Below are 27,005 nucleotides of genomic sequence, written 5' to 3' on the forward strand. Positions count from 1 at the left end.
GAGATGTAGATGACCCTGCAACTTACCCGGAAGAAATACCGACTTCCACATGGTTTATGCTAAATGTTTACTCTGTCTCCATTTCTAGGTGACGCGGCCGTTAAGCTACACAAAGCGGCAGTTTGATGTTGAAGAAGAGGATGTTGATAAGCTGGCGCTGAGGTGAGCCAGTAGTTGTTTTAAAGGGGTTCGAAGTGAGTGTGTCAGTATCAGTGCTGAACTTAAAGCTTTTCGCATGTTTGAATTGTACCCTGTTGTGGTTTGTCTTCAGGGTGGATCTGTGGAACGCCAGCAACCTGAAGTTCGGGGATGAGTTTCTGGGAGGTGTGAGAGTTCCTCTGCGGGTGCTGGGTCAGGCTGGTGTCCACGACGCATGGTGAGAGGAATGTCACCTCCTTTCACACACTCTGTCAATCATTTTGGGTCTGTTTTATGATTTATTTTCCACTGAACAAGGATTGTACTGTACCCTGCTGGGGATGGGCGGGTTTGATTTCATTATCGTTGTCAATTGACGTTCTGAGTATGTATTGCCACAGCAATACAGAATCAGCACTGACAACAGACCTTTAAAGTTTTTATTTTACCAAGGTAGATTTCACTGAGCATGAATTCTCTTTTTCAACTTTGCTGACCCAACAGAGCATGTTTTTGTATTTTATATATTTAGGGAAACTAAAAATTTCACCTCCATGAATAATCGTTGCACTGCTTTGGAAATTGAACAGGAATTTAAGGGAATAAAAATTGGGTATTCAGTGCAGTACAATTCAATGTGGAATAATCATCCCCTTACATTTAATGAGAATATATTCAGTGACACAACAAAGGTGATAAGGCGAACAGTTGCTTATTAACACAACAAGTAGACACGGAGCAACATTAGCATTCACTAGGACTCATGTTTGTGGCCAACTGAAGAATGTCAGTCCAATTTTCACTCTCTTTTTAGCTCGGTTTTGGTCTCCACCAACTCCTAAAAGAAAAATCTGGCCAAAAGCAAAACTTTAAGCTAAAAGATGCTTTAAAGCTCTGTAGAGCTGAGGGAAACGGCAGAGTCGTGTGATATTTCTCGATGGGTTCGTCGCTATAGCAACACTATTCACATCATAGTCATTTTTTTTAATCATTGTTCAATGTTTTGTCGCGCATTATCCCTTCAAGTTTCATCATGGTCTGATCTAAGATCTGATCATATTTTTCTTCTTCAGGTACTTTCTTCAGCCCAGGGAAAACGGAGGGAAGTCAGTTAAGGTGGAAGAGCTCGGCTCTCTGCGTCTAAACATCGTTTACACTGAGGACCACGTCTTCCCCTCCGAACACTACACTCCCCTCAGAGATCTACTGCTGCACTCTGCTAACGTAGAGGTACGTGTGTTTGAATGTGTCCTGCGGGATCTCGTGCTGTTAGCTCTCTACACATTGCTGTTTAAATGCTACATGTTTACTCCTCGCACTTCTCTGTACAGCCCGTGTCGGCATCCACAGCTCACACTCTGGGGGAGGTGTGTCGAGAGAAACAAGAAGCCGCCATTCCCCTCGTGCGTCTGTTTCTTCACTACGGCAAGATTGTGCCTTTCATCAGCGCCATCGCTCACGCCGAAGTCAATCGCACACAGTGAGTGTCTCGTCGCCTCTTTTCCCTGACTACACAGCACTATTCAGTTAATAAAGTTGTACCTAACAGTCCAGCTGTCGCATAAATTCCTCTCCCATTTTTGTGGACATCATACAATATGAAGATTATTTATCTCAGCAGAGGAAGATGCATCAGATGTTGGAGAGTTTCCATACTTAGAAAATAATTGTTGTATCTTTGGCAGATATACTGTATACTGTAGCTTTATCTGTCTTAGCGGTAATATGAGTACATTTTCTTCAACATAATCCAGCTGCATCTTGTATATTTGATATTTGGAATGAATTTCACTTTCAAATTAGGTAAATTAAAGTGATTTGAAAATGAACTTGCTTAGTATTTTGATATGACTGCAACAATATGGGCAGCCGCAGTATTGTAATCTATTATGGATATTAAATTACTCAAAAATCAAGGTGTTTATTAAACTGGAGCTTGGATTTGTACGCAAAAAACACACCTTGTCTCCCTGCGTAGAGATCCCAACACCATTTTCCGGGGAAACTCGCTGACTTCCAAGTGCATTGATGAGACCATGAAGCTGGCAGGAATGCACTATCTGCAAGTCACGCTCAAACCCATCATAGATGAGGTATGCACATGGCACTGCAATACTTTCATGTTTGTTTGTTTGTTTTTACTCTTTTTATTTCTTGATTTCATTTATGTCACAACTTTCTCTGTAGCACCTCTAAGAATATTTTGCTAAATCAGTTATCAATGGATATTCACTACTTTTGTAACTCGTCACAGATCTGCACAGAACACAAATCCTGTGAAATCGACCCGGTCAAGCTCAGAGAGTCGGAGAACCTGGATACGAACAGGGTAAGAAGATAAGTGTGTTGTTTGTGTGTGTGTGTGTGTGTGTGTGTGTGTGTGTGTGTGTGTGTGTGTGTGTGTGTGTGTGTGCTCAGGATGTTATCTGACATATCCGCCCTGCCTCCTCTCTTCAGGAAAACCTTCGTCAGTATGTGGACCGTATCTTCAATGTTATCACCACCTCTGGTGTTCGTTGCCCCACCGTCATGTGCGATATCTTCTTCTCTTTGAGAGAATCCGCTGCCACGCGTTTCCAAGGTAACTCACCTCCTGAATGACTTAAAAGTAACGTGGGAAAGAAGAAGACAAGCTGCTATTAAGGAACAGGAAATAGACAATAAAGAACTGGATATGCAAGGTGTACAAGGACACTTTCTTCTTTTTTGCTCTGCTATTTTTGTCAACCTTGAAAACACTTAAGGCCTCCCACGCACTTATTATGGTTGTGTATTATGTGTAGAGTATAGAGTATGTACACCCAGTGTCACATACTGTGCTGCCTCCTGTTGGCTGTCACAGGGCACAGCAGTCACAGAAGGAACAAGCTGAAACATATATAATTATTATTATTATTATAATAATTAGTTAAAATGAAACTCATTTTCTATATAATTCAGACATTGAACAAATCTGCTTTTCTTGTTAATTTTTTTCTTTCTGCTCTATAGTTGACCAAGATGTCCGATACACAGCAGTGAGCAGTTTCATTTTCCTGCGTTTCTTCGCTCCAGCCATCCTCTCCCCAAACTTGTTCCATCTAAGGCCGCACCATCCAGTGAGTCTCATTTTTAAAACAAATACACAGCCAACAAACATATCAATATATATATATATATATATATATATATATATATATATATATATATATATATATATATATATATATATATATATATATATATATATATATATATATATATATATATATATATATATATATATATATATATATATATATATATATATATATATATATATATATATATATATATATATATATATATATATATATATATATATATATATACACACACACACTCCGGTCAAAAGTTTGGGGTCACTCAGAAATTTCCATTCCACTCCATTACAGACAGAATACCAGCTGAGATCAGTTGCATTGTTTTTTTAACCAGGGCAGCAGTTTTCAGATTACATTATGTGCTTACATAATTGCAAAAGGGTTCTCGACTGTTGTAGAAAGAAGTGGCTGATCTTTAATGCAATATCTACATTGCCCATTATCAGCAACCATTCATCCAATGTTCCAAAGGCACATTCGGTTTACTAATCTGATAACATTTTAAAAGGCTACCTGAGAAAACATTGGAGAACCCTTTTGCAATTATGTAAGCACATAATGTAATCTGAAAACAGCAGCCCTTATTAAAAAAACAATGCAACTGATCTCAACTGGTATTCTGTCTATAATGGAGTGGAATGAACATTTCTAAGTGACCCCAAACTTTTGACCGGTAGTTGCACAATATTGACAAAATGTGATATTGCGATATCGATTATGAATATTGCAATAATTGCGCTGACGTGCACTAACATGTGCAAGTGGCACGGTAACTGGCCAATGAAACATGATCATTACAGCGTTTCAAGTGGGCTCTAAATCAAACACAACTAAGCCACACAGCCAATGGACAGGACACAGCACTCCATAAAATAAACAAAATATTGCATACTTATTGCAACACTTTAGATATATTGCGATAACGATATTGAGTCAATATATCTTGCACCCCTAATATATATATATATATATATATATCCTTCTGAAAATAAGTGCTGCTGAAGATATAAAACAATTTAAAAATCTTGTTCATTCTCGACCTTGGAAACAGTAGCTTTCAAAAATATTTCAGGATTTTCCTCAGCAGAGTTAGTTTTGTAAGAAATGTTTAGTTCATTTATTTTTAGATAATTTTTCCACATCAAGGACTTCTCGTGCCTGTTGGTGTAAAAGCTGAAATTTAATTTTTATAATATACTTTGGAAACAGTAAGGTTTTGTTTATATATGTTTATATGTATATTTCATATTGCTAATAGCTACAGTGCTTTTATGGTGATAGCTGATTTCTCAAGATTTGATTTTGTGTCTTTTTGTGTCCCTAGGATCCTGCCACCTCTCGAACCCTCACCCTCATCTCCAAGACTATCCAGACCCTGGGAAGTCTCGCCAAGTCTAAATCTGTGAGTTTCTCTCATTAAAGTGTTTTTTTCTATTTTCATTCCTCTAACTGAACTAAGACTTCATTTCATCTTCTTCTCTCTGTCACTCTCTCTTTCCATACTTTTTCTTTTCAAGGCCAATTTCAAAGAGTCTTACATGGCTGCATTTTACGACTACTTCAATGAGCAGAAATATGCGGACGCGGTGAAGAATGTGAGTATTCCAATTGTTTTCTTGTTACATGCAAAAATAATCTCTGCCAGGTTTGTACACACACAATCAGATATTCTCTTTGTCTTGTATGTCAGATGAGGATAAACTCAGAGAAATGGGTAATGAAAGAGTGGAGACATTTGAAAAGAACTGAATAAGTGGAGTGGATAGAGGGATGTTTCATGGTTGGAAAGAATGTAGTTACTTGGATGTCGTGTGAGAGGGAACAAAAGTTACCTCCACAATAAATATATTGATATATGACATCCTTTACTTACCTTCATAGTTCCTGGATTTGATCTCCACCTCTGGCAAATGGGATCAGAAGAGTATTGAAACACCAATCATGCTGAAAGAGGGGTAAGGAAACAACTTATTTTTAAACTGATATTAATGGAAAGAAACACCCCACATAAAAAAAGAGTCTATAAAAAGCTCTCTTGATACAACTGCTAAGAAGTCCTACATATGTGATATTAGATTAATGTAGATAATTTATGGAATGGTTAATTGAGATTTTATAATCATACGTACCGTGGCTATTACCATAACTTCAGTCACCTTTTCACTGCCAGTTGAGCAGCTTCAATGTTGCTCTTTTTACCACCTCATTAAGGTTGTCTTGGCACTTGTTTCTAGCTTTTGACAGTTGACAGTTGGGTTGACTGTTAAAACTCAACTGTCCAGACTCAGGGAAATAACTCAAAGGAATAGTTCCACATTTTGGGAGAGAAGATTGATACCTCTCACATGTCTGTATGGTAAATGTTAAGCTAAGGGGAGCAGCCAGTTAGCATAACTAGAAGCAGGGGGAAACAGTTGCCTGGCTCTGTGCAAGGGTGACTAATTATACGCGGGATCTATTGTTTGTTTAATTCGTACAAAAGCCGAGGTGTAAAAACAGTTACTCTCCGTTTTACAAGGGACTATTTCTTGACTGGCCTGAAGCCAGTAACTTACTGGATTTTCCGCCAGTTGCCTGGCAACTGCTCAGGAGCAAGAACCCACATAACCATAAAGGGGCACATTTTCACTTTAAAAGTTTATTTCAGTTTCTGTATGAAATAAACTAAGAAGATATAACATGTTTTAGCGAACTTTAGAGGAGCTGGCAGCTGGACTGTTGTGATTGTTGGACATAGCCACACTAGCTGTTTCTGGTTGTTATGCTAATATAAGCTAAGCCAACCAGCTGATGGCTGTAGCTTCATATTTATCATACACAGACACAGATACATAGTGGTATCAATCTCCTCATCCAACTCGGCCAGAAAGTGAATTTGTGTATTTCCCAAATTGTCAAACTAGTCCTTGATGCCGTCTATGAAGTGGAGCTGGATTTTACCCGTACCTTTTTATGTTTTTTACATGCCCTCATGGTGTGATTCATTTCCAAAGTGACCCCTTTACAGTTAAAGATAGACCTGCTGCTGTAAACTGAGCCCTCTCTAACAACACATGGGCTGTTGATTTGATGACATTTCTAATGAGGCTGTAAAGGGAAGGAGAGTGTCCAATTGACAGTAGTTGTGCCAGCACCTCGCTCATCAACATCCCCCCCCTCTTTTGTTTCTGCTACCGGGCGTAGGAGTGTAAAACTCACTATAAAGAGGGTTGATGGGAAGGGGTCAAAAGGCACCAAGGGCAGGTAAGAGCTCTCTGTATAAAGGCTTTGCCCTTGTGACCCCCTGTGTATGCACTATAACCCCCCCACCACCAAATCAAGCTGGCCATTTTCTCTCCCACCGACTTCATGCGCTACTGTAGATGCTGCTGCACCTTACTTTATATCTGTTACACTGTCTGGCACTGTGTGATGGATTTTACTCTTTCTGTAATTACATGGCAGTAGACCGGTGCGTACAGTGACTGTTATGGTATAAAGTAAGGTTTTAACCTTTACGGTTGGAAGCCCTCACTAGTGCTGATAGCCCTTCTCGATCCTCGCCATACCAGACGTGGTTAGTGTGACAGTGACAGCAGGGGTTAGTTACTGTACAAACATTCCCGGGATCTCATATCTGCCCGCATCCTGACCCTTTATCCCCTTTGTCCAGAGTGTGACTATATCACTACCATCCACATTAGAGTTTCCAGCACAGCTGCAGGTGTGAAACCAGCACGTTCTTGGCTCAGTAGTGTGAAAAGAGTACACGGCTTCCTGGTGGAGAGTAGTAACTTTGGTGTTTATAACTCTGGTGCTTGATTTTACATGTATGTTTCGGCCCTCAAACTCTAAAACAAAGACATCCTGGTGTTTACTCTCCCTTAAAGGACCATACCAGTGGTTGTGCATGTTTTAGCCCATTAACAACAAATAGTGAATACAGCACATCCCTGTCAGACATTTTCCAAAGCATACCATCATTTGTTAGATTGATTTCAAGTTCCAGGCCCCCTACTAGTTTCATTTATTTAATTACATTGTAAACTCCATTGAGATATGCATGTATTTATTGATCTGTCTTTTCTCGTAGGGCTGCAATTAACAATTATTTTCATTATCAGGAAAATATTGGAACATCCAATGAGTCCATTGTGACATCTTCAAAAGTATTGTTTGGTACAACCAACTATCCAAAAACCAAAGAAATTTAGTTTATAATGATATAAAACACAGAAAAGCAGCAAATTGAAAAAGCAGGAAAGAGACATTTCTTGGCATTTTTGCTTTAAAAATGATTATTAAATGATTGAAATAGTTGACGAATGGATTATTGTTGAGCAACTAAATGATTAATCAACTTGTATCAGCTCTAATTTCTTGCATGGATAAATAAAGCTCAGAGGGTCGGGGCATCCTTCAACACACCAATCTTTACAAAATACTCCCTGTCTACGACAGCATTACCACATGACATGCAAATATAACCTTGATGTAAAAATAAACATGACATGAATTGTTCAGTGTGATGGATTAGCTATCTCAAGTTTTAAGTCTCTGCGTGTCGATTTTCATAATGTACTGAAACCAAATAGAAACCAGTGGAAGGAAATCAGTCTCAAATCTTGTGTTGTGATTTGGCAAAAACTCAGTCGTGATTTATACACAATTTGTATGTAATGGGCTAAAATATGCAAAAAAAACTGATCTGCTGACCCATCTTATTTTTGACTCATAGACTCATTTGACTCTATGAGTGCTTTACTGATGTACAGCAGCCATGAATACAAGGAACTGCAAGCATGTAAACGGAATGATAAATGTAGACTAATGACTGCACAGGATTCCTTTAAGCAGAATGGAATGGTACTTAGGTACGGCGCTATTTTAGCATTTAATTAAGGGATGCATTGTGCCATTGTGCCAGATAAATAAAAATACTGTGATATATTTAAATACTTCTGTGGAACATGAGCTCATCTGTCAAGGTTTTCAGTGGTATTTCTCTCACCCATTTCAGATTTATGATAAAGAGGGCACAAGGGAGAAACCGGTTTGGAATGAAGAACTTCAAGAAGAGATGGTTTCGCCTCACCAATCACGAGTTTACCTACCACAAAACAAAAGGTGCGGTCATAGGTTCTAAGAATCTCCTTACAGTTTGCATTGTTGCCTCGTCTGTTTATGTCGTTGTGTGTGCTTGTGTAAGAATTGGCAGGAGGGTGAGAATCTGCTGAATATACGTTTAGTCTGAACACAATGTGCATTCAACACATATGGTGGCGCTTAAGTTACTGAGCAGGCAATACATTTGTGCTGCATCGTAACAAAACGGGCCAAAACATAGAGACAAGCTGTTTCTATTTCCCATACCACATAACAAGTTTTTCAGAAGTGACAAAATAAAGTATACTTGTACAGTACAGGCCAAAAGTTTGGACACACCTTCTCATTCAATGTATTTCTTTATTTTCATGACTATTTACATTGTAGATTCTCACTGAAGGCATCAAAACTATGAATGAACACATGTGGAATTATGTACTTAACAAAAAAGTGTGAAATAACTGAAAACATGTCTTATATTTTAGATTCTTCAAAGTAGCCACCCTTTGCTTTTTTTGATAACTCTGCAAACCCTTGGTGTTCTCTCAATGAGCTTCATGAGGTAGTCACCTGAAATGGTTTTCACTTCACAGGTGTGCCTTGTCAGGGTTAATTAGTGGAATTTTTCCCTTATTAATAAAAAAAGCAAAGGGTGGCTACTTTGAATAATCTAAAATATAAGACATGTTTTCAGTTATTTCACACTTTTTTGTTAAGTACATAATTCCACATGTGTTCATTCATAGTTTTGATGCCTTCAGTGAGAATCTACAATGTAAATAGTCATGAAAATAAAAGGAAACGCATTTGAATGAGAAGGTGTGTCCAAACTTTTGGCCTATACTGTATACAGTCATATAGTCAGTATGCAGACTAACATTTATTTTTTATTTTGCTGTTGATGGGCACTGTTGTCCCACGATGCAGTGCACAAAGAAATGGCAGACTAACATTGCATTTTAATTAACTGAAGTTACTAAATGTAATTATCATTTTACACATTCCTCCATCCTTAACTTTTTATGTCATTTCTCATGTCTGATATGTTTCCTTCTACGTCCAGGTGAGGGCGCTCTGTGCAGCATTCCCATAGAGAACATTCTGGCTGTAGAGAGGCTAGAGGAGGAGTCTTTTAAGATGAAAAATGTAAGGACCCCACACAGCCATGAAATCAGTGGAGCTTTGCACGTTTGGCCCAAATCACTCCTACAAGTATTTAGATTCTTTATTATTCCCTCCTCCAGATGTTCCAGGTTATTCAGCCAGAGCGGGCGCTCTACATCCAGGCCAACAACTGCGTCGAGGCGCGCGACTGGATCGACATCCTGACCAAAGTCAGCCAGTGCAACCGCAAACGCCTTAGCACTTACCATCCTTCAGCCTACCTCAACGGCCACTGGCTCTGCTGCAAGCTCTCAGCAGACGCAGCCCCTGGGTGTACGCCCTGCACTGGGTACGTAAAGTTGTCAGAAATCCATCCAGCAACAGGTTTCCTTTTTTTTTTCTTTTTTTCTCACTCTCTTATCCTCCTGTATGCATCTGTTTTCAGCAGTCTGCCAGCAAACATCCAGCTGGACGTAGATGGAGACAGAGAGACAGAGAGGATCTATTCCCTGTTCAGCACATACATGACCAAACTGATCAAGATGCAAGGTCAGACGCTCACACAAGCACTTTTAAGTGTTTGTGAGCGTGCACCTGTATGGTTGCACATTTGCCATGTTTATTTTCACATTGTCCCTTTTGTTCTGTCTCTCACTCTTCTGCCTGCTGTCTTCCCCTGTAGAGGCCTGTGGCAGTAAGTCTGTGTACGACGGGCCCGAACAGGAGGAGTACTCCAGCTTTGTCATCGACGACCCCCAGGAGACCTACAAAACCCTGAAACTGATAGTGTCAGCTGTGCAGACCTTGGAGCATCAGCACACCAAGTACAAACGTGACAAGTTCAAGAAGACAAAGATAGGCAGCCAGTATGTGGTTTGTTATAAACTACAGTCATTTTATATAAAATGCAATGGAGGCTTAGACCTGTGGGGAAAATGTGCAGTGTAAAATCTAGTTATAATAATAATACCGAGCAACTATCCCTACGGACCAGCAGGTGGTGCAGCCGTACAGTCCACAATTGCCTGTTATTAATTTAACATGTACAAAGTATGTTGGAAATTGAATGTAGCCCTTTTAACATAATATTGGCATCATCATTTTTGCCTCCGGCTCTGCACAGCACCTGAAGATTTTGCCAGAAAATGTTATTTATGTTCTATTTTGAGCCCCAAAAATCACTCTGTAACCTCCTGCCAACAACTAAACACCATCTTTCTCTTTGTTTCCTCAGGGAGCATCCGATTGGGGACAAGAGTTTTCAGTGCTACATCCGCCAGCAGTCTGAGAGCTCCACCTACTCCATCTAGTCCTGTGTACAGTTTCTATGATGCCCGGAACCAGCCGGATTATTTCCTTTACTGCAAAGAAAATCCATCTTAACAATGCTCCATATCTAGTATTCAGTTTTAAATCTTTTTTTTTTTCTCCTTAAAACAAGATTTAAAAAAAAGTCATGGTGAGATCATTGGAGTTATTTCCAATGCAATGTATCCATTCTTCACTTTTTAAAGACTTTTCAGGAAGCTAGTGAAGCTGTTTCGGAAATGAGTGTCACCTGACTGGCTTATTTGTTTCGCTTTAAGGAGAATAAGAGTTTTAAGAGTCAATACCAGACTGAACGAGCTGTGTAGATGGACTTTTTCTTTGCAGTGTCTCAAGCTGCATCACTCCAAATTTGGAGAACAGACCTCAGATCAGAACAATTGTGGAGGAAAGGAGGGATACAAATGAAGAGATAATCATACCATACATCTATGTGGGTCTCCTGTCTGTGATGTGTGATGAGAGAAACAAGCATACGTTTTCACTGGACAGTTTTGACAGTGACCAACACGCACTTTAATCGCCTCTGAATCTATGGATGAACAAGCCTCGCAGCACACTTTCAAAAAGCTTATTTTATCTGTTTGATTTGTATTTGGTTATTTTAATTGTTGAAATGTTCCGTTGTATTTCACTTCAGAAGGTAGGAAAGACTGTCATTTTTCCCTCTTTGGTGGTGTTGTCCATATGTTTTTTTTTTGTTGTTTTTTTTGTTATTATTTTTTGTCCCCAACCTCCTCAGGAAGGCTGTGAAGGTCGAGGGCACACAAGAAGTGATTGTTGGGACCAAGCACAGCCAGGAGCAGCTTGATGTCATCAATGTTATCTATCAATTTTATCCCTCATTTCATTATTAATCCTTATCATCAACGTGCTAACACAAGTATAGGTTCAAGTTTTCATGTTTCATTTGAAGCCCTGTTCTGTTGTGGTTGGATATCATGCTCCTGTGCAGCCAGTACCTGGGTTGAAGGAATAGCTTTTTTGGTGAGTTCTGACACGAGTCAGACAAACCCATTGATGCCTTTTTTTGTCTTCATGGGTTTCAAGTTGCAGCTCCTCTAAAGTAAGGCAAAATACACTGGATGGCTATTAAGTTAAACTCCATCTTGATCTCCATTGATGAACAAAGGATATCATATAATGTCCAACTGCGGAACCAGTTTCTGTTGATATCAAGGCCAGATTAACCCACGAGGGGCACAGGGTAAAACTGTGCGTGCTGTGGGCCCCTGTTGACTCCCACAATCATGAATTGCGAATTTGTGCATAAGCACAAATATATTCAGTAAAACGCATATATAATATAAACAGGAAATAATATTGTGCTAACAATATCCTCTCAGCGGCCACTTTATTAGGTACACCGGTACAATCTATTGCAAATCCGTTATAGCCATATAGTCATAAATTTAGCCTTGACAAACTTTATAATGGCCTTTGGGCTCCTGTAGGTCTGGGGCCCTGGGCAGTTGCCCATTTTGCCCAGTTGGTAGTCCAACCGTAGTTAGCATGCACACACATCCATATTGGAAACATTTCATTGATTCATTAACCGGTTCATATGAATGGAAAACCGTGTATTTTGCTGCTTTTAAGAGGTGCTGATATTTGTTCCTGACGTCCAATAATTGAGCCTCAGCTTGGCTAAGATCAGCATTTAAACACCCTCAAACTGCATGCAGACATATTAAAGGCATATGTATGTTTCACACTGTGTAAGTAGAAAAAGTTGTTAAAGCCAAACTATCCCTTCAACTGTCAAACCAGAAACTACATGTTAGCACAGCTCATTAACAAGGATGGTTTTTAGTTTCTAATTAACTGATATACTAACATTTTACCAGTCTTGTCTGAACTTATGATTGTGAAATGGATAGTTACTAGTGAGTTAGCTCTTTCTTACTTTGGAAAAGTTGCGCGCACTGTAGTTTTAAACCTATTTATATGCATTCCTCTGAGAAACTGCCTGCTGTGAATCTTACCGGTAAGCACCCCAGAATCTGTTAAAGGTACAGGATTTATTGTTATTGTTTTGTGTTGTTCTACGCTTCCTAAAGGCAACCAATCTCAATAGCTTTCATATTCATTAGCACTCACTCTTGCCAAAACCAGTGCATTTGAAGAATAGTTGTAGTCACAGCGACGGTAGCCTCCACAGTCACTTCTATGCGACTACGACTACAAACCACCACGACAAATTTTGTATTTTCAAAATCTAAGTACCTGGTTATGTAGCCTCATGGGTGTTCCCGTGATCACAGGATCCCAAACAGTGCCAGTCATCACTTTTATAGAATTCTCTTTTTAAAAAGCAAACAAAAAAAAAGTCATTGTTTTGTTATGTTTTTTATATATCTCAAAACCTATACTGTTTTAAAAACAGATGAGCAATTATTCCAATGACATCTTTTTCTTTGTCGAATGTGTTGATTTATGAACTATAAGAAAGGTTCTCAACAGTTTGACTCTGTTTTCTATTGTCTTGTCATACAGAAATCTTGCTGTGTACCTGAATCGAATGACTGTGGTGTGTGTGTTTTGTGCGTATGTGCGTGTTTGTGTGTGTGCATTTGTCAGTATGTGCATAAGTGACTGACATGATGAGTTGTATTGCCAATTGAATTACCCCAGTGTTACAAGTCAGGAAAGGCAGAGTCTCACACAAAATCACTGCCTGTAATTATTCTAAAGACTATAGTAGGAGTGTGTAAACACTGTTACTGTACTCTGGCCTGATATGGTGTATCTCCTCTTTCCTCTTGTATAGAACCACTGTTCCATGTCAAGGAACCTTTGCCAATATATTGTCCCCACTCATTTTATGTATGTATCACAGTAATAACATTGATGAAATATTAAGAGAGCAGCGCTGCTGTAACCTCTGAACTTTGGTGAGTGTTTGTTTCCACCAGTCACTAACTCTCCTCAGGTTTATGAAACTCAGCACTGCATGTTTTTTTGCCAAGAGCGAGGAGACTCGGACTGAAGTATTAACCACCAAACCGCTCTGTCTCTCATCCCTAACTTGGTAATCATATTTCTTGTCATTTTCAGCAAAACGTTCCCAGAAACATTGGCTGAGTTGGATAGTACAGTAACGGCAACTCCTCCACCCCGAAGTCCACAAAAGGGATTATGCAATTATGGTGTTTCAGCATGCAATAATAGTAACCCCTCAATAAGCCCATCAAATTATCAACGCACATCTGCTGACCTTTTTGCAGTGAAATTCCTCCTTGGATAAACACATACTATAAGGGAGAACAGTGTATTTTACAGATATTTTAAAAGTATTAAAATAAGCCTGTTATATGTGTACATAAAACAGTTGAATGAATGGTGAAAATGTGATGTGTTTTTTCCCCTGAATAACTAAATGAAACCAATATTAATGCAAATGTGGTGTCTTTGTCGTTGTGTAAAACGGTGCAGTCTGCCTCCTAACCGATATTGTACAGACACACATCAAGAGCTTCATTTTGTTTCAATCAGCAAAGAGGTTTTGTAAAATTGTGTGTTTAGCTGTGGTGCAGAAACATAATATGTTTTCTTTGTGTCCATTGTTTGGGTCCAAGTTTTGCCTTTTATGAATCAATTATTCTAGAACTTTTTCACAGCATACATTTTGACACGACATACCAGGAAAAGCACAGGTCTAATTAATAACATAAGTGAATATGCACATTCCTGGTAGGGCTTAATTGGACAAATGGAGCAGAACTAATTATTGTTATTTCTTTCACCTGTGCTTTTACTTCCATGAAAAGTCCAAGATCTACAATCAATTTCAGACAAATGCTTTCTAAATGATGTTGAGCTATTTACCACTGTGGTCTATTGGCTTTTTCATAACTTCAAATGGATGTCATGTTGAATCAAATCCTAGTCCTTGTCCTAGTTTGTATTGCATTTACTGCATGTATATATGTTTATGCCAGTCTGTGTACATGCTGAAGAAAGAACCCAATTATCCTAGTCTTTCAATGGAACATCAGATGTGAAGAAACGTTAATGAGTTTGCACCATAGTGCATTCATTTTTAGAATATTAATTGCAGACTCTCACAACACATCATGGCATGGGATTCAATTTGCAATGTCATTCAAGCAACCATAACATAAAGCCATGTTTTTGTGCCAAAACAATATTTTTGGTATTATTAACGAATCATGTGATTCACTGTACATAGTAGTGCTGAACCCACTGAGAATCAACATGTAGCCTGTACAGCAGCTTCTTTTGTCTTAGTGTGGAGATACTGTATGGTTGCATTGTTCAGAAAAGTAAACTAGCATGCAGTGTAGAAATACTCTGTTACAAGTAAAAGTCTTATTGATATAAGCATATCATCATTTATTTGTTTATTATATTTTGTACTATTAATCTGAATATGGAAAGTAACTTATTGATGCATTATGTGTAGCCTATATCACTTTAATGTTGCAGCTGGTAAGGGTGGGCTTATTTTAATTACTTTATATATTGCGGGTAGATTAATCTTCAATAATATATCATCATATCAGTTGAATTACATTTTGTATTAATAATCTGAATTCTGAAGTAGCTAGTTACTAAAGCAGTCAAAGAAATGTAGTGGAGTAAAAAGTAAAATATTTTCTTTGAAATGTAGGGGTGTTGAAGTATAACGTAGCATAACAGTAGGCCTACCTCAAAACTGTACTTCAAGCTGTGTGTGGTAGGCACTTTATTTTGCAAAAAAAATATACATAATCATATTTCAGAATGTTGTAATTCAAGTGGTCTGAGAGAAAACTAGACTTCTGCACCTCCGGTTGTTTTCAGGTTTTCAGCATAGACTGTAGCAGCACCGTTGTTTTCAGAAAATCTAGCCGTTGGACTTTGCCCAATCACACGTCATTTCAGAGAGAGAGCGCGTTCCTATTGGCTGTTCTGCGCATGGATTGCCCGGGCGACGAAGAATAGTTTGTTGTGTGACTTTAACGTTTCTGTTCTCATTACTTAGCTAGTGTTATGAGCTGGATGCTACTAAACACACGCTTGACTAAATAATAAAAATTAACTAGAAAGCTCAGAGACCATTTTCTCCGGCTTATTTCAACCGGGAGCCACTCAACGCAGCAACATGCCTAAAGTGTGTGTGTGTGTGTGTGTGTGTGTGTGTGTGTGTGTGTGTGTGTGTGTGTGTGTGTGTGTGTGTGTGTGTGTGTGTGTGTGTGTGTGTGTGTGTGTGTGTGTGTGTGTGTGTGTGTGTGTGTGTGTGTGTGCAGCGCTCCCTAGCGCTCCCTAGCTACCTCCGCTCAGACCCCTCCTGGCAGCCTCATACACTCCCCCCATGTCTCTACGAAAACACTTTCGGGAAGAATAAAGTTTTTCTGTGCTCAGCAGCCAGTCTTAACTCTGAGCCAAACCGTGGCCTAGCAGGAAGAACGGCTCGACTATGTGGAGAAAGAAACAGGCACTGGGGGAATCCTTGGCTTGTCTCGTATTTCTCGTGACGGTCGTCGATGCTCATCGATGTAAGTATGCAAGTGTTTGGGTTTTTGCGGTTTGCATTTTGAACCCTACGTAGTTAAGTAGTTCACGGAATAGCCGGTTACAGTTTATTTAGTGTCAGTGCCTCAGATTGAAAGCGGCTTTCAGCCTGGACGTGACAAGTTGGGAACGGTTTTAGGACCTTTATAACTTTTTAAGCAAACAGTCAAAAAAATAAAGTGTAAGGGGTCGTGACTCCACACCGTGAAACAATGCTTGGACAACACGAGCTGCTTGTTAGGGGTTTCTGGGAAATAACGGTTTCGCAATTTTTTCTTTTTTTTTTTCTTTTCAAGCCAATTCACAGAAGAATCATTTGGTTTATCCACACTTTGTCGGTGCATGCAGGCACCGGCCACATCAGCCATCTGTCATGATGACCTGAATTCCTGCTGGGATCAGTCATGTGTTACTATAATGTAGCTGCATATGCTTGGTTGTATTAATCACAGATGTGAGAGTATCACTGCACAGTAAATAGGCTTCAGTTCTGGTTGTTGTGATAACAAACGCTGATAATGAAAAGATAGCTTCATACTATATATTTATGTGTGTGTGTGTGTGTGTGTGTGTGTGTTTACATGTCTTTGTATCTCAGTCCTGAACCATAACACAGCCTCCCAGTTCCTGAGCAGGCACAAGAGAGCCAACTCTCTGTTTGAGGAGAGCAAGAAGGGCAACCTGGAGAGGGAGTGCATCGAGGAGCTGTGCAACAAGGAGGAGGCCAGGGAGATCTTTGAGAACCATCCAGAGACTGTAAGATAAGAGCAGCAACCCCTGATCTTACTGGTTAGCTGTTTCCTGAGTGCAAAGTAGCCTGGTTCCACAGTCCCCTGGAAGGGGATGAGAAAGAAGAACAAATGAAATGTCAGAGATGGGTTAAAGCGTGAAAAGTCAATGAAAATGCAAGTGATAGATCAGACTATGGCTGCAACTAACGATTATTTTCATTATCAGTGAATTTGCTGATTATTTGTTTGAACTATAACATGTCAGAAAATAGCACAAAAAAAAGAAGCCACTCACAGTTTGCCACAACTCAAGTTGACATCTTCAGATGTCACATTTTGTCCGACCCATCGGACGCTAAAACTTTGAAACGTTTAATTTCCTTTCAGTATAATTTTGAAAAATGAAAACATGCGATGCAGAGTTATCCTTTCTTTGTCTTTCTTTCCTTATTATTAAATGTGAATTTTAAATCTCTTGGTCAATCTTTTGCCTGTTTTTTCCCCAGGAATACTTCTACCCCAAATATGTTGGTAAGTTTGCAGAACGTATTGTATTTGTTTGTCATGTTTTAATATCGGTTCTGTTTTGCCTGTAGTAGTCTGTTCTAAAAAAAGAAAAACTCTTTGTTGCAGCTTGTCTGGGTTCACATCGTGTCGGCATCAACACCCAGAACTCGGATGCTATCCCCTCAGACCTTCGCACCTGTGTGAGAGGTGAGGTGCTTTTTACTGTAGTAGAAAATAGGCTAACAAAGGTCCCCACCCGTGAATTGCTTTTGTCAAGGCTTTCATTACCATCCTCTGTGTGTGTGTGTGTGTGTGTGTGTGTGTGTGTGTGTGTGTGTGTGTGTGTGTGTGTGTGTGTGTGTGTGTGTGTGTGTGTGTGTCCACAACTGTTTGCTGCATGCAGAGATCAGTAACCAGTGCACACCACCTCCATGCTACAAGGAGGGTACAATGAGCTGTGTTGATGGACAGGCCTCCTTCACCTGTGAGTGTAAACCTGGCTGGAAGGGGCCCCGCTGTGAGGACGGTGAGTTCTGATACATGATTTGGGATTTTAAATATTTCCGTTCATCTTTTTAAATATGCATCTATCTGTTTTTTTTTGTCAGTATTTTCTACTTGATAAAATAGACTTGATGAATGTAACCTTTTGAAATGATTGAACTGGCTGCTGATAAATGTTGTTGTGTGATGTGTTGACTGGGCAGACATCGATGAGTGTTCAGATCCTGAATTTCCAGCGGGATGTAACCACAAATGTTACAACTTACCCGGTAGTTTCTACTGCATGTGTGAAGATGGCTACTTGATCAGTGACAAAGTCAACTGCGTGGGTAAGACTCCATTTATTTTAGTTGCAATTTGTGCAGCTAAACTGCAATAATGGTATCGATCATTTAAAGTGGATTAATTTCAATTACACCAAAGAACAGAAAAGTACAAGTTTCATGAACTGCATGTGTGTGTGTGTGTGTGTGTGTGTGTGTGTGTGTGTGTGTGTGTGATTGTCCTGTATTAATGGTTTATGTCATATATATATGAAGACATCCAGCTGTTTTACTGACATAAAAGAGGGACATATAGCGCTACTAAGCAGCTGAGCAAGCAAACATGTTTCGATGGGGTTTATTATTCCTTAAATACCTCCTTTTTATTTAAACATATGGATGGTGAAACCCTCGCACTTCATAACAGTAACTCTGTTGTCCAGCTGTTGTCCTCAAGGACTTGAACCATTTGTTATTTCTAAAGCTGACTGACCTGGGGTGACCTCTTATGTAACAGAATGTGAAAAGCTTTAACATCTGAAAAGATGTTCCATCCTTTTTTCTGTAAACAGACCATACTCACATATTTGAGCTGTTCGAACTTGATTATAGTTTGTAGATGCTTGTTGTCGCATTTCGTTAATTTCTGTCTGTACTTTTTCTGTGTGGGCAGTTCACTCAGTGTTTATCTTTGAGCGTGTTAAGGCTGGTTGAGTACAAAGTCTTCACAAACATGGACTGAGTCAGTTTGGTAAATTAGCTTTGTCCCTTTTTTTGGGCTGTCAAGATTTAGGAGACATTACATGAATGACTAGTTTTTATTGGCGCATTCAAGATAGCTGCAATTCATAATTATTTTCAATTAATCTGTCAAATATTTTAAAATTAATTCATTTCTTCATCAACAAAATGTCAGAAAACACAACACAAAGATGACACTCACATTTTCCCCAAGCCCCACGTGATATCTTCAAGTTGCTTATTTTGTTGGACAGTGTAAATGGAACTGCAGCAAATATTTGCAGATGAAAAATGGAAGAATAAGAGGTTGTAGTTATTGTCATTTCTGTAATATTTATTATTTTCACCCATTTACCAAAATTAAACAACAACTCCATATAGTTTATTTGCACAGTTCATATTACAAATTCTCACAAGACCATTTTCCCATTGTCACTGCTTATTTTCCAGATAAAGATGAATGCCTGATGTACCCCAGTCTCTGTAAAGAACCGGCTAAATGTGTCAACACGCCGGGCATGTATGAGTGCCGATGTCCCCTGGGGTTCAAATATAACTTCACTTCCAAGTCTTGCAACGGTGAGAATTCAATTCGTTCTTGCTGTCTTACTACAAAGAGTCATATAGTTGGACAGGTGACAAATCAAATCTGAGTCAATGAACCAGTTTCTTTGTATGTTTGAATCCCACTGAGTGTACACATTTTGTAATCACACACTTTGAATAAAAAGCTACCATAGACATTGAACCAAAGACCCCTGCCTGTGCATTTTTCGCTTCCTGTCTTTTAGATATAGATGAGTGCGAGATGAATGTTTGCGACGCGACTTGTATAAACACAGTGGGCAGCTATTCGTGTCACTGTGATGGTCGTCAGGGTCTCCATTTGGCGGAGGATAAGCAGTACTGTGAAAGAATCCCTGTTTGTGTGGAGCTGTACGACCACAGACACAATGAGATGCTTTACCTGGGGGAGCAGTTTGCAGGCCTTCCTGTCATCTATCTGCGCTTCCGTCTGTCGGAGAACACAAAGTGAGGGTCTATCACACACACACACACTCACACAAATGTAGTGTACTTATTTTCAAAAGGATCGTAATAATACTGTAATCTGTCAATGCCTGGAAATGCATGGAAAAGTGATTGGGCTCAATCATTGGTATAATGCTTTTACATTTGCACATAATTACAGATTACTGTGTAAACTCATATTTCTGTCTTTCCCTTTCTGGCTGTTAGGTTTGCAGCAGAGTTTGACTTCCGTACATTTGACCCAGAGGGAGTTGTGCTGTATGCAGAGTCCTCGCAGGACTCGTGGTTCATGTTGGGGCTAAGAGGCGGACAGATCGAAATCCAGTTCAAAAACCAGCACACATCCAAGGTCACCAGCGGGGGTAAAGCCATCAATGATGGACAGTGGCATGTGGTAAGAAAGAGATGTAGCCCAGTAGGTCCCTACACATACTCAACTCGTTCTGCTATGGTTAACATAGTGGTAGCATGAAGTGCTAATCGATAAACTGAATTGATGGAAAGTGTGTGTTGTGTGTAACTGTAGGCTCTGGGGCTAAACCGTGTTGAGTCACAGTACAGTGATAAAAGAGTTATGATGATATGTGAAACATGCAGATCTCTGTGGATGAACTGGAGAACAGCATCAGCGTGAAGATCAGCAAGGAAGCTGTGATGAGCATCAACAGCCCTGACAGTCTCTTTACTTCAGTTAACGGCAAACTGGAAACCAAGGTCTACATCGCCGGTCTGCCCAACCGCACTGACAACATCATCAAACCTGTAAGGAGGTCGTCTGAAAGCATGCCCCAAAATAAATTGTATAGAACTACTTACATGTCCCTGTTCTGCAGGTATTCCACGCAAAGTTGGAAGTGCGCCCTCGTTTAGTAGAAGTCTCCCGCCTAATCCTGCCTTGTACAGGCCGAAGTTGGAGAAACAGCTAGCTAGCTCATGTAATCCTTACCTAGCTAGTGCGTATGTGCGACTGACCACAGAGATGTTACAGAAGTTGAGAGGTCTCACTCTGTAGCTAAAACAGAGACCTGACACAGGGTGTTTTTTGAAAATTATATGTAAACCTATTCTGATACAATCTCAAATTACAATTATGAACCTGAAATGAATATATCAGAATTTACATTGGACCAGCTCCAAGCCAGTTTTGTAATGAGTGTGTGTGTCCATCGATCCATTAGATCAACCCCCGACTTGACGGCTGCATCCGGGGCTGGAACCTGATGAATCAGGGAGCATCTGGGGTAAAGGAGGTCATCCGTGAGAAGAGGAGCAAACAGTGCTTTGTGCACGTGGAACGAGGGTCTTTCTTCACTGGCAAAGGACTGGCAAAGTTCGACATTGACTACAGTGAGTAAGTTAAGTTATACTTTATTAATCCCCATGGGGAAGTTTGGCATCTGCATTCAGTCCATCCTAAATATTTTGGAGCACTGAGTAGCCACAGCACAGTGCCACAGGAACAAATGTACTTTTGAGCACGGTGCCTTGGTTTAAGGGCAGCAACAGGAGTGTTGAAAGACCCAAGTAGGTTGGTTTTGAACAAAGACCTGACTTATGTATTCATATAGACCAGCACAGCTGCTCAGTAGACCTACCTGTATACTGTATAGTTGGTTCTACTGTAGCCGTTACACTTGTATGTTCCATATATTCACTATCATGACAGAAATTCTCAGGGTTTTAGGAACACAGACTTTCTGTGATTTTAAATATTCAAAGATTTTCGCAAGAGTTGAGTAAAACTAGGAACATGTGATCCGTAAAAAACGAAATGTTCCTAAATGTCCAACCTGCCAAAAGAAATGTATTTGTGTTCTCCTAATTGTCTATGTGTAACTAGGTGATTCTGGGAGCTGGAATGTGGATATAAAGATGAACATACGTCCATCCAGCAGCACAGGTGTACTCTTTGCTCTTGTCCAAAACAACACGGTCCCCCTGTCAGTCGCTGTGGTAACGCAGAAAGAAGATGCTGTGAGTTCATTCACACTTTTGTTGGAAATAAGCACACATGTATCTCTCTGCATGTCGGCACACATATACATGTACAAGCACAGACACACGTGGTTAAAATTTGCGATGTTATCGACCTCCATGCTCCAGAACCTGCAAGTGTTCTTGGACGGTGTCTCCGTGGCAACGCTGGACTCACTGATGTTGTGTTACCCTGACCGGATGACAGTGCAGCTGAATGTGACTCCCAAAGAAATCCAAATCTCAGCCAATATCTCCACTGTTACCTACATGAGGTCTGATGCCCTGTGGGACGCACTGAAGCACCTCAACAGCACCATGCAGAACCCCATCAGTACATATATTGGTGGGATACCAGGTTAGTTTAAATAGTAGGTAAAAGTACAAAAGTAACTAACTACGAGCAGGATTTATTAGCTATATATAGTCTCCATTAAAGGGCTAATGTGGATTCCTGGCTACTATATCTTCAGTATGAATGCCAACCAGTCCTCATCTATTTATAAGAAAGCTCTTTCAGAGATTCATTGTCCTTATTAAAGAAATTCAAAGCAAAGCTAAATGGAATAGCTTCTTGATTGTGCTGAAACAACATAACTGTTGGCAACTCTCACTAGCGGCTGTACTTAGGCATAGTGGTGCTTTGAGCTAAATGCTAACGTCAGCATGCTGTCATTCTCACAGTAGTCTATATCCTTCTCGTTCCACTTTTGGGATTGCTCCGGTGCTGCAGGAAATTCCTCCGGATTCATGTGTTTTCCATTTCTTTCCGGTTTCTTTGTGTTGGAATTTTAAATTCTGTGCATTTATGAGGACTATTGTTGACTGCAGGGTAAATTGAGACAGCTAGCTAGACTATGCGTCCAATCTGAGTTTTCTCTCGCACGATTATTTTTCAGCAGCTTTGTGCAGAGTTTAGCACCGCCCATGACGATTCTGATTGGTTTAAAGAAATGCCATTAAACCAGAGCACGTTTTTCTCCCATCCCTGAATGCTATGTGGAGTAGCCAGACCCTCCTTCAGCACGCTTTGGAGGAGGGTCTGGCAAAGTGAGACCATTCTCATTGTAGCAATGTTAACATGCTGATGTTTAGCAGGTATAATTTTTACCATTGTCACATCTTAGTTAAGGGTGTTAGCATTTGCTAATTAGCACTACGCACAAAAGGACAGCTGAGGATGACGGAATTGTCAGTTTTGCAGGATTCTGGTCATGCACCAAAACATTGGACAATTTACATTGTTGACCAGATGATGGCGCTAAAGTGATTACAATTCATCCTGAGAGGGACATGTTGTTGAGATATTTCACTTAAACCCAAATGCCAACCTCATGGTGGAGCTAGAGGAAAGCCCGAAGATCACCAAAATCATTAGGGACATTTCCTGGGAACCATCAATGTCTGTACAAAATGTCATGGCAAACCATCCAACAGTTTGTTGAGATATTTCAGTCTGGACCAAAGTAATGGACCGACAGACAGACAGACCGATATTGTAATCCTCTGAAGCCATGGCTTAAAACTTTGTCATTAGTTACCTTTCCTTTCTCTGAACAAACTCATTTTTTTCTTCACATTTGTTGTTAAATAAATGACTAAATTAATGAATTCGGCAAAGTCAGTCTCTCCTGGGGTGTACTGGAATCTTTAATTTACACTCTTAAATTGTAATTGCTTTCTTAAGTCAAGAAGTTATGACTCATCTCCATCCACTGTAATGGTCCATTTAATGCAGTTCTCACCTCTTTTTTTTTTACCTGTTAATGTTATTTTATTTTCATTTTTTAACTGTTTAGCATGTTATAACCTTGGTAGTAAAAAGGGCTATATTTACCATCTCTCGTTATTGTCATTCTCACTGTCCCATTCTCTCTCTCTCTTTCAGATGATGTCCCTTTACCTGCCACCCCAGTGACGGCCTTTTACCACGGCTGCATGGACATCACTGTCAACGGCCAGCAGCTGGACTTCGACATGGCTCTCAGCAAACATAACAGTATTAAGTCCCATTCGTGTCCTCCTGTGTCTGTCCCTGAGAGATACCCTGACTCACCGTACCCGCACAGAAAGTGACCTTAATTAACATTGGATTAAAAAGCCCTCACATTAGGCAGCATCCCACAGCGGCCGCTTCTTGGGATATTTCGGAAAGAGAGATATATAAGAGGAGAGGTGATGGGAGGGAGGAAGGGGGCGGGAAAGAAGTGACAAGAAGAGGAGACGGAGGTAGACGGTTATGGATTTAAAAAAACAATTGTGGCAACTTTCACTGATGGGTTAATTATAAGCTTTGCCTTGGGCTTTCCATCCATACAGTATAATATTGTTCAGTTATTTTTTTTTTTTTTTTTTTTTTTTTTTTTTTTTAGTGAGCCACAATGAAAGCTGGCTTGCCAATGAGCTAGTTGGATCTGGATGACGTAGTTGTAGCAGTTTGTTGCAATGCATTAAATGTTTTCCAAGAAACGGAAAAGATTTTGAGTTTGAGTATGAAAAGAGCTGAGCTCTGTGGCACCCATACCATGTGTTGAGCAAGAGATGGTTATGTTTGTGTAGAAAAATAAACAAATGGTCACTGTTAACCAGGCTTTGAGACCACGTGCATCTTTTTCTCTGTTGTTGAATCATGGTACTATCTCTAAATTCCCTTTAATTCTGGTCTCATGGAGGCAAACGTCTGGAGACAACTAGAAATTGTGGTTGTTGGTTGTGGCAGTGAAAACCACAGAGGAGAAAGCTGAGCCTCTAGGCTTTACATCCAATTCCTGTTGCATTTTCTTGTTTGAGACGTCATCCCTAATTGGTGCTCTGCCTTCTTGAAGAGTTGCATTGGTTTAGTAACATTTAGTTTAGTTTATAACTGTGTTGTACCCATAAACCCACCACGGTCGTTGCCGGATGTATACACCTCTCGTTATGGCTGGAATTACAAGACTATACACAACTTTCTGTCCTCATCTTCAGGGTTCTCTTGGTTAGTTCAGAATTCACCTTTTATATAAAACAAGCCATCTTTAATATATAACTTAAATGTAGATGTGCAGTGTTGTGTTTGTTTTAATAAAATTGGCCAAAGCAACATGATAGTATTGAATTTCAACATTGCATCTATCTGCCCTCTTGTCACAGCCGGTGTGTGGCCATCTATCATAAGTCCTTGGTGACACAACAAACTCATATAGCAATTATTTACAAAACACTGTTTTGACCCAGGTGTGATTCCTCCTTCATTTTTGCAGGAAATTAAGAAAACATGCACTGCACCATCATGCTCCATTGTGCCACCGTCATTCCATTAAACTAGGTTGTCAAAATCATATTTTAATTCAATTTTAGCATGTAATGCACACAGTACATGGTAAAACGTATGATTTGTAGCATCACGCCCATAAATGGGAGATTACTACAATAATTGTTTGAGGGCTATTACTAAAATATTTGTTTATAATACCCTTCAATTTAAACACCTACAGCCTGCAAAATATATATATATATATATATATATATATATATATATATATATATATATATATGTATATATATATACATATATATATTTACATTAACAATAAAACATAATTGTAAACATTTATAATGCTGCAACCTAAGCAGTACTAATTTAAGATTTCCTGTGGATTTTTCACTGTGTGATGATGAGCAATTAAAATCTTTTAAATGCAATTTTATTGTAACACCCGATATGACAAAACAGAATAGTTCAACACGTGTGACACACTGTGGTCTAATGGCCTAGACAGAAATGAGAACACAGAGGAAAAGCAAGTCAATCAGCAAAGAGGACTGATGTAGGCTGAGTTATAAAGAAATTAGATAATGAAAGCAGCAAGGGCACAATAAACAGACCTACGATCACACCCTATTCAGGGAAAACAAAACAGAAAGAAAAATTACTTGGAAAAGGAAGATGAGTCTAAAAATAAACTGCTCTGAAATTTTTTTCAGTTGTGTAATCACTGCTCTGATAGCACCATTAAAGTGGAGGAAGAAGTTCTCTGATCCTTAGTTCTTATTTACTTAAGTAGTAATACCACATATACCACCATTTAAAAATACTCCATTACAAGAAAAACGTCTAGATTAGCTATATAGGGGTAATATATGTACATCACTTTAATGGCAAGCTTGCAAAGGTGAAGTACATTTGAATTACTTCTGCTGAATAGACAATTGACATTATTTAAATCAACTCAACAATATTACAATAAATTATAATGCTATACATTAAACTACCCAACAGTAAGCTGTTCAATTCAACGTTAAAATGCTGCTTGCAACACAATAATGCATTAATAATACTACAATCTATATATGACATAACTCATCAAGGGTGCCATTCTGCATATTGGATAATGTGTATTTATTTTGATACTTAAAGAATACCAAGCTAATAATACTTACATACTTAAGTAACATTTAGAATGCAGGACGTTGGTACTTTAAGTACATTTTAATGGGAATACTTTTTTACTTTTACTTTACACTGTGGCATCTAAATACTTCTTTCACCTAGAGCTGGGCAATATATCGATATTATATCGATATCATGATATGAGACTAGATATCGTCTTAGATTTTGGATATCGTAATATGACATAAGTGTTGTCTTTTCCTGGTTTTAAAGGCTGCATTACAGTAAAGTGATGTCATTACCCAGTCTTACCCAGACTGTTGTAACCTATGGTTGTAACTGTTCTATTATTTGCCTTTACCCACTTAGACATTATATCCACATCACTGATGATTATTTATCAAAAATGTCATTGTGTAAATATTTTGTGAAAGCACCATTAGTCAACATTACAATATCGTTGCGGTATCGATATCGAGCTATTTGGTCATAAATATTGTGATATCTGATTTTCTCCATATCGCCCAGCCCTACTTTCACCACCAGAAAACAGCACACAGTTTGATGATTAAAGCATACCATTGCGTCC

The 27,005-nt window shown here is 39.3% G+C and overlaps 2 protein-coding genes across 4 annotated transcripts in view; both read left to right on the forward strand.

The window, feature by feature from the left end:
* Window positions 1–15,053, forward strand: part of rasa3 (RAS p21 protein activator 3) — a 46,528-nt gene extending 31,475 nt beyond the window's left edge. Inside the window, exons 8-24 of one of the 3 annotated variants that reach the window (XM_028583330.1) lie at window positions 89–162; window positions 272–376; window positions 1,212–1,368; window positions 1,470–1,618; window positions 2,117–2,231; window positions 2,393–2,467; window positions 2,596–2,719; window positions 3,130–3,236; window positions 4,585–4,662; window positions 4,778–4,855; window positions 5,142–5,215; window positions 8,260–8,366; window positions 9,409–9,491; window positions 9,590–9,798; window positions 9,895–9,998; window positions 10,132–10,315; window positions 10,684–15,053. In XM_028583330.1, the coding sequence (XP_028439131.1) occupies window positions 89–162; window positions 272–376; window positions 1,212–1,368; window positions 1,470–1,618; window positions 2,117–2,231; window positions 2,393–2,467; window positions 2,596–2,719; window positions 3,130–3,236; window positions 4,585–4,662; window positions 4,778–4,855; window positions 5,142–5,215; window positions 8,260–8,366; window positions 9,409–9,491; window positions 9,590–9,798; window positions 9,895–9,998; window positions 10,132–10,315; window positions 10,684–10,759 (1,899 nt within the window). In that variant the 3' untranslated portion in view covers window positions 10,760–15,053. Of the gene's footprint in view, window positions 1–88; window positions 163–271; window positions 377–1,211; window positions 1,369–1,469; window positions 1,619–2,116; window positions 2,232–2,392; window positions 2,468–2,595; window positions 2,720–3,129; window positions 3,237–4,584; window positions 4,663–4,777; window positions 4,856–5,141; window positions 5,216–8,259; window positions 8,367–9,408; window positions 9,492–9,589; window positions 9,799–9,894; window positions 9,999–10,131; window positions 10,316–10,683 lie in introns of those variants that run through there. The other 2 variants (XM_028583339.1, XM_028583348.1) reach the window with 2 other exon arrangements.
* Window positions 15,054–16,048: 995 nt separating this feature from the next.
* pros1 (protein S) lies at window positions 16,049–24,635 on the forward strand. Its single transcript, XM_028575166.1, has 14 exons — window positions 16,049–16,276; window positions 16,891–17,048; window positions 17,530–17,554; window positions 17,657–17,737; window positions 17,934–18,056; window positions 18,238–18,363; window positions 19,489–19,617; window positions 19,830–20,070; window positions 20,278–20,464; window positions 20,668–20,832; window positions 21,249–21,417; window positions 21,911–22,044; window positions 22,174–22,402; window positions 23,933–24,635. Exons 1-14 carry the CDS (start codon window positions 16,198–16,200, stop codon window positions 24,118–24,120), a joined length of 2,034 nt encoding a protein of 677 aa, XP_028430967.1. The 5' UTR covers window positions 16,049–16,197; the 3' UTR covers window positions 24,121–24,635.
* The last annotated feature ends 2,370 nt before the right edge of the window (window positions 24,636–27,005 follow it).

The sequence above is a fragment of the Perca flavescens genome, chromosome 1 (assembly GCF_004354835.1).
Source record: "Perca flavescens isolate YP-PL-M2 chromosome 1, PFLA_1.0, whole genome shotgun sequence".
Lineage (NCBI taxonomy): Eukaryota > Metazoa > Chordata > Actinopteri > Perciformes > Percidae > Perca > Perca flavescens.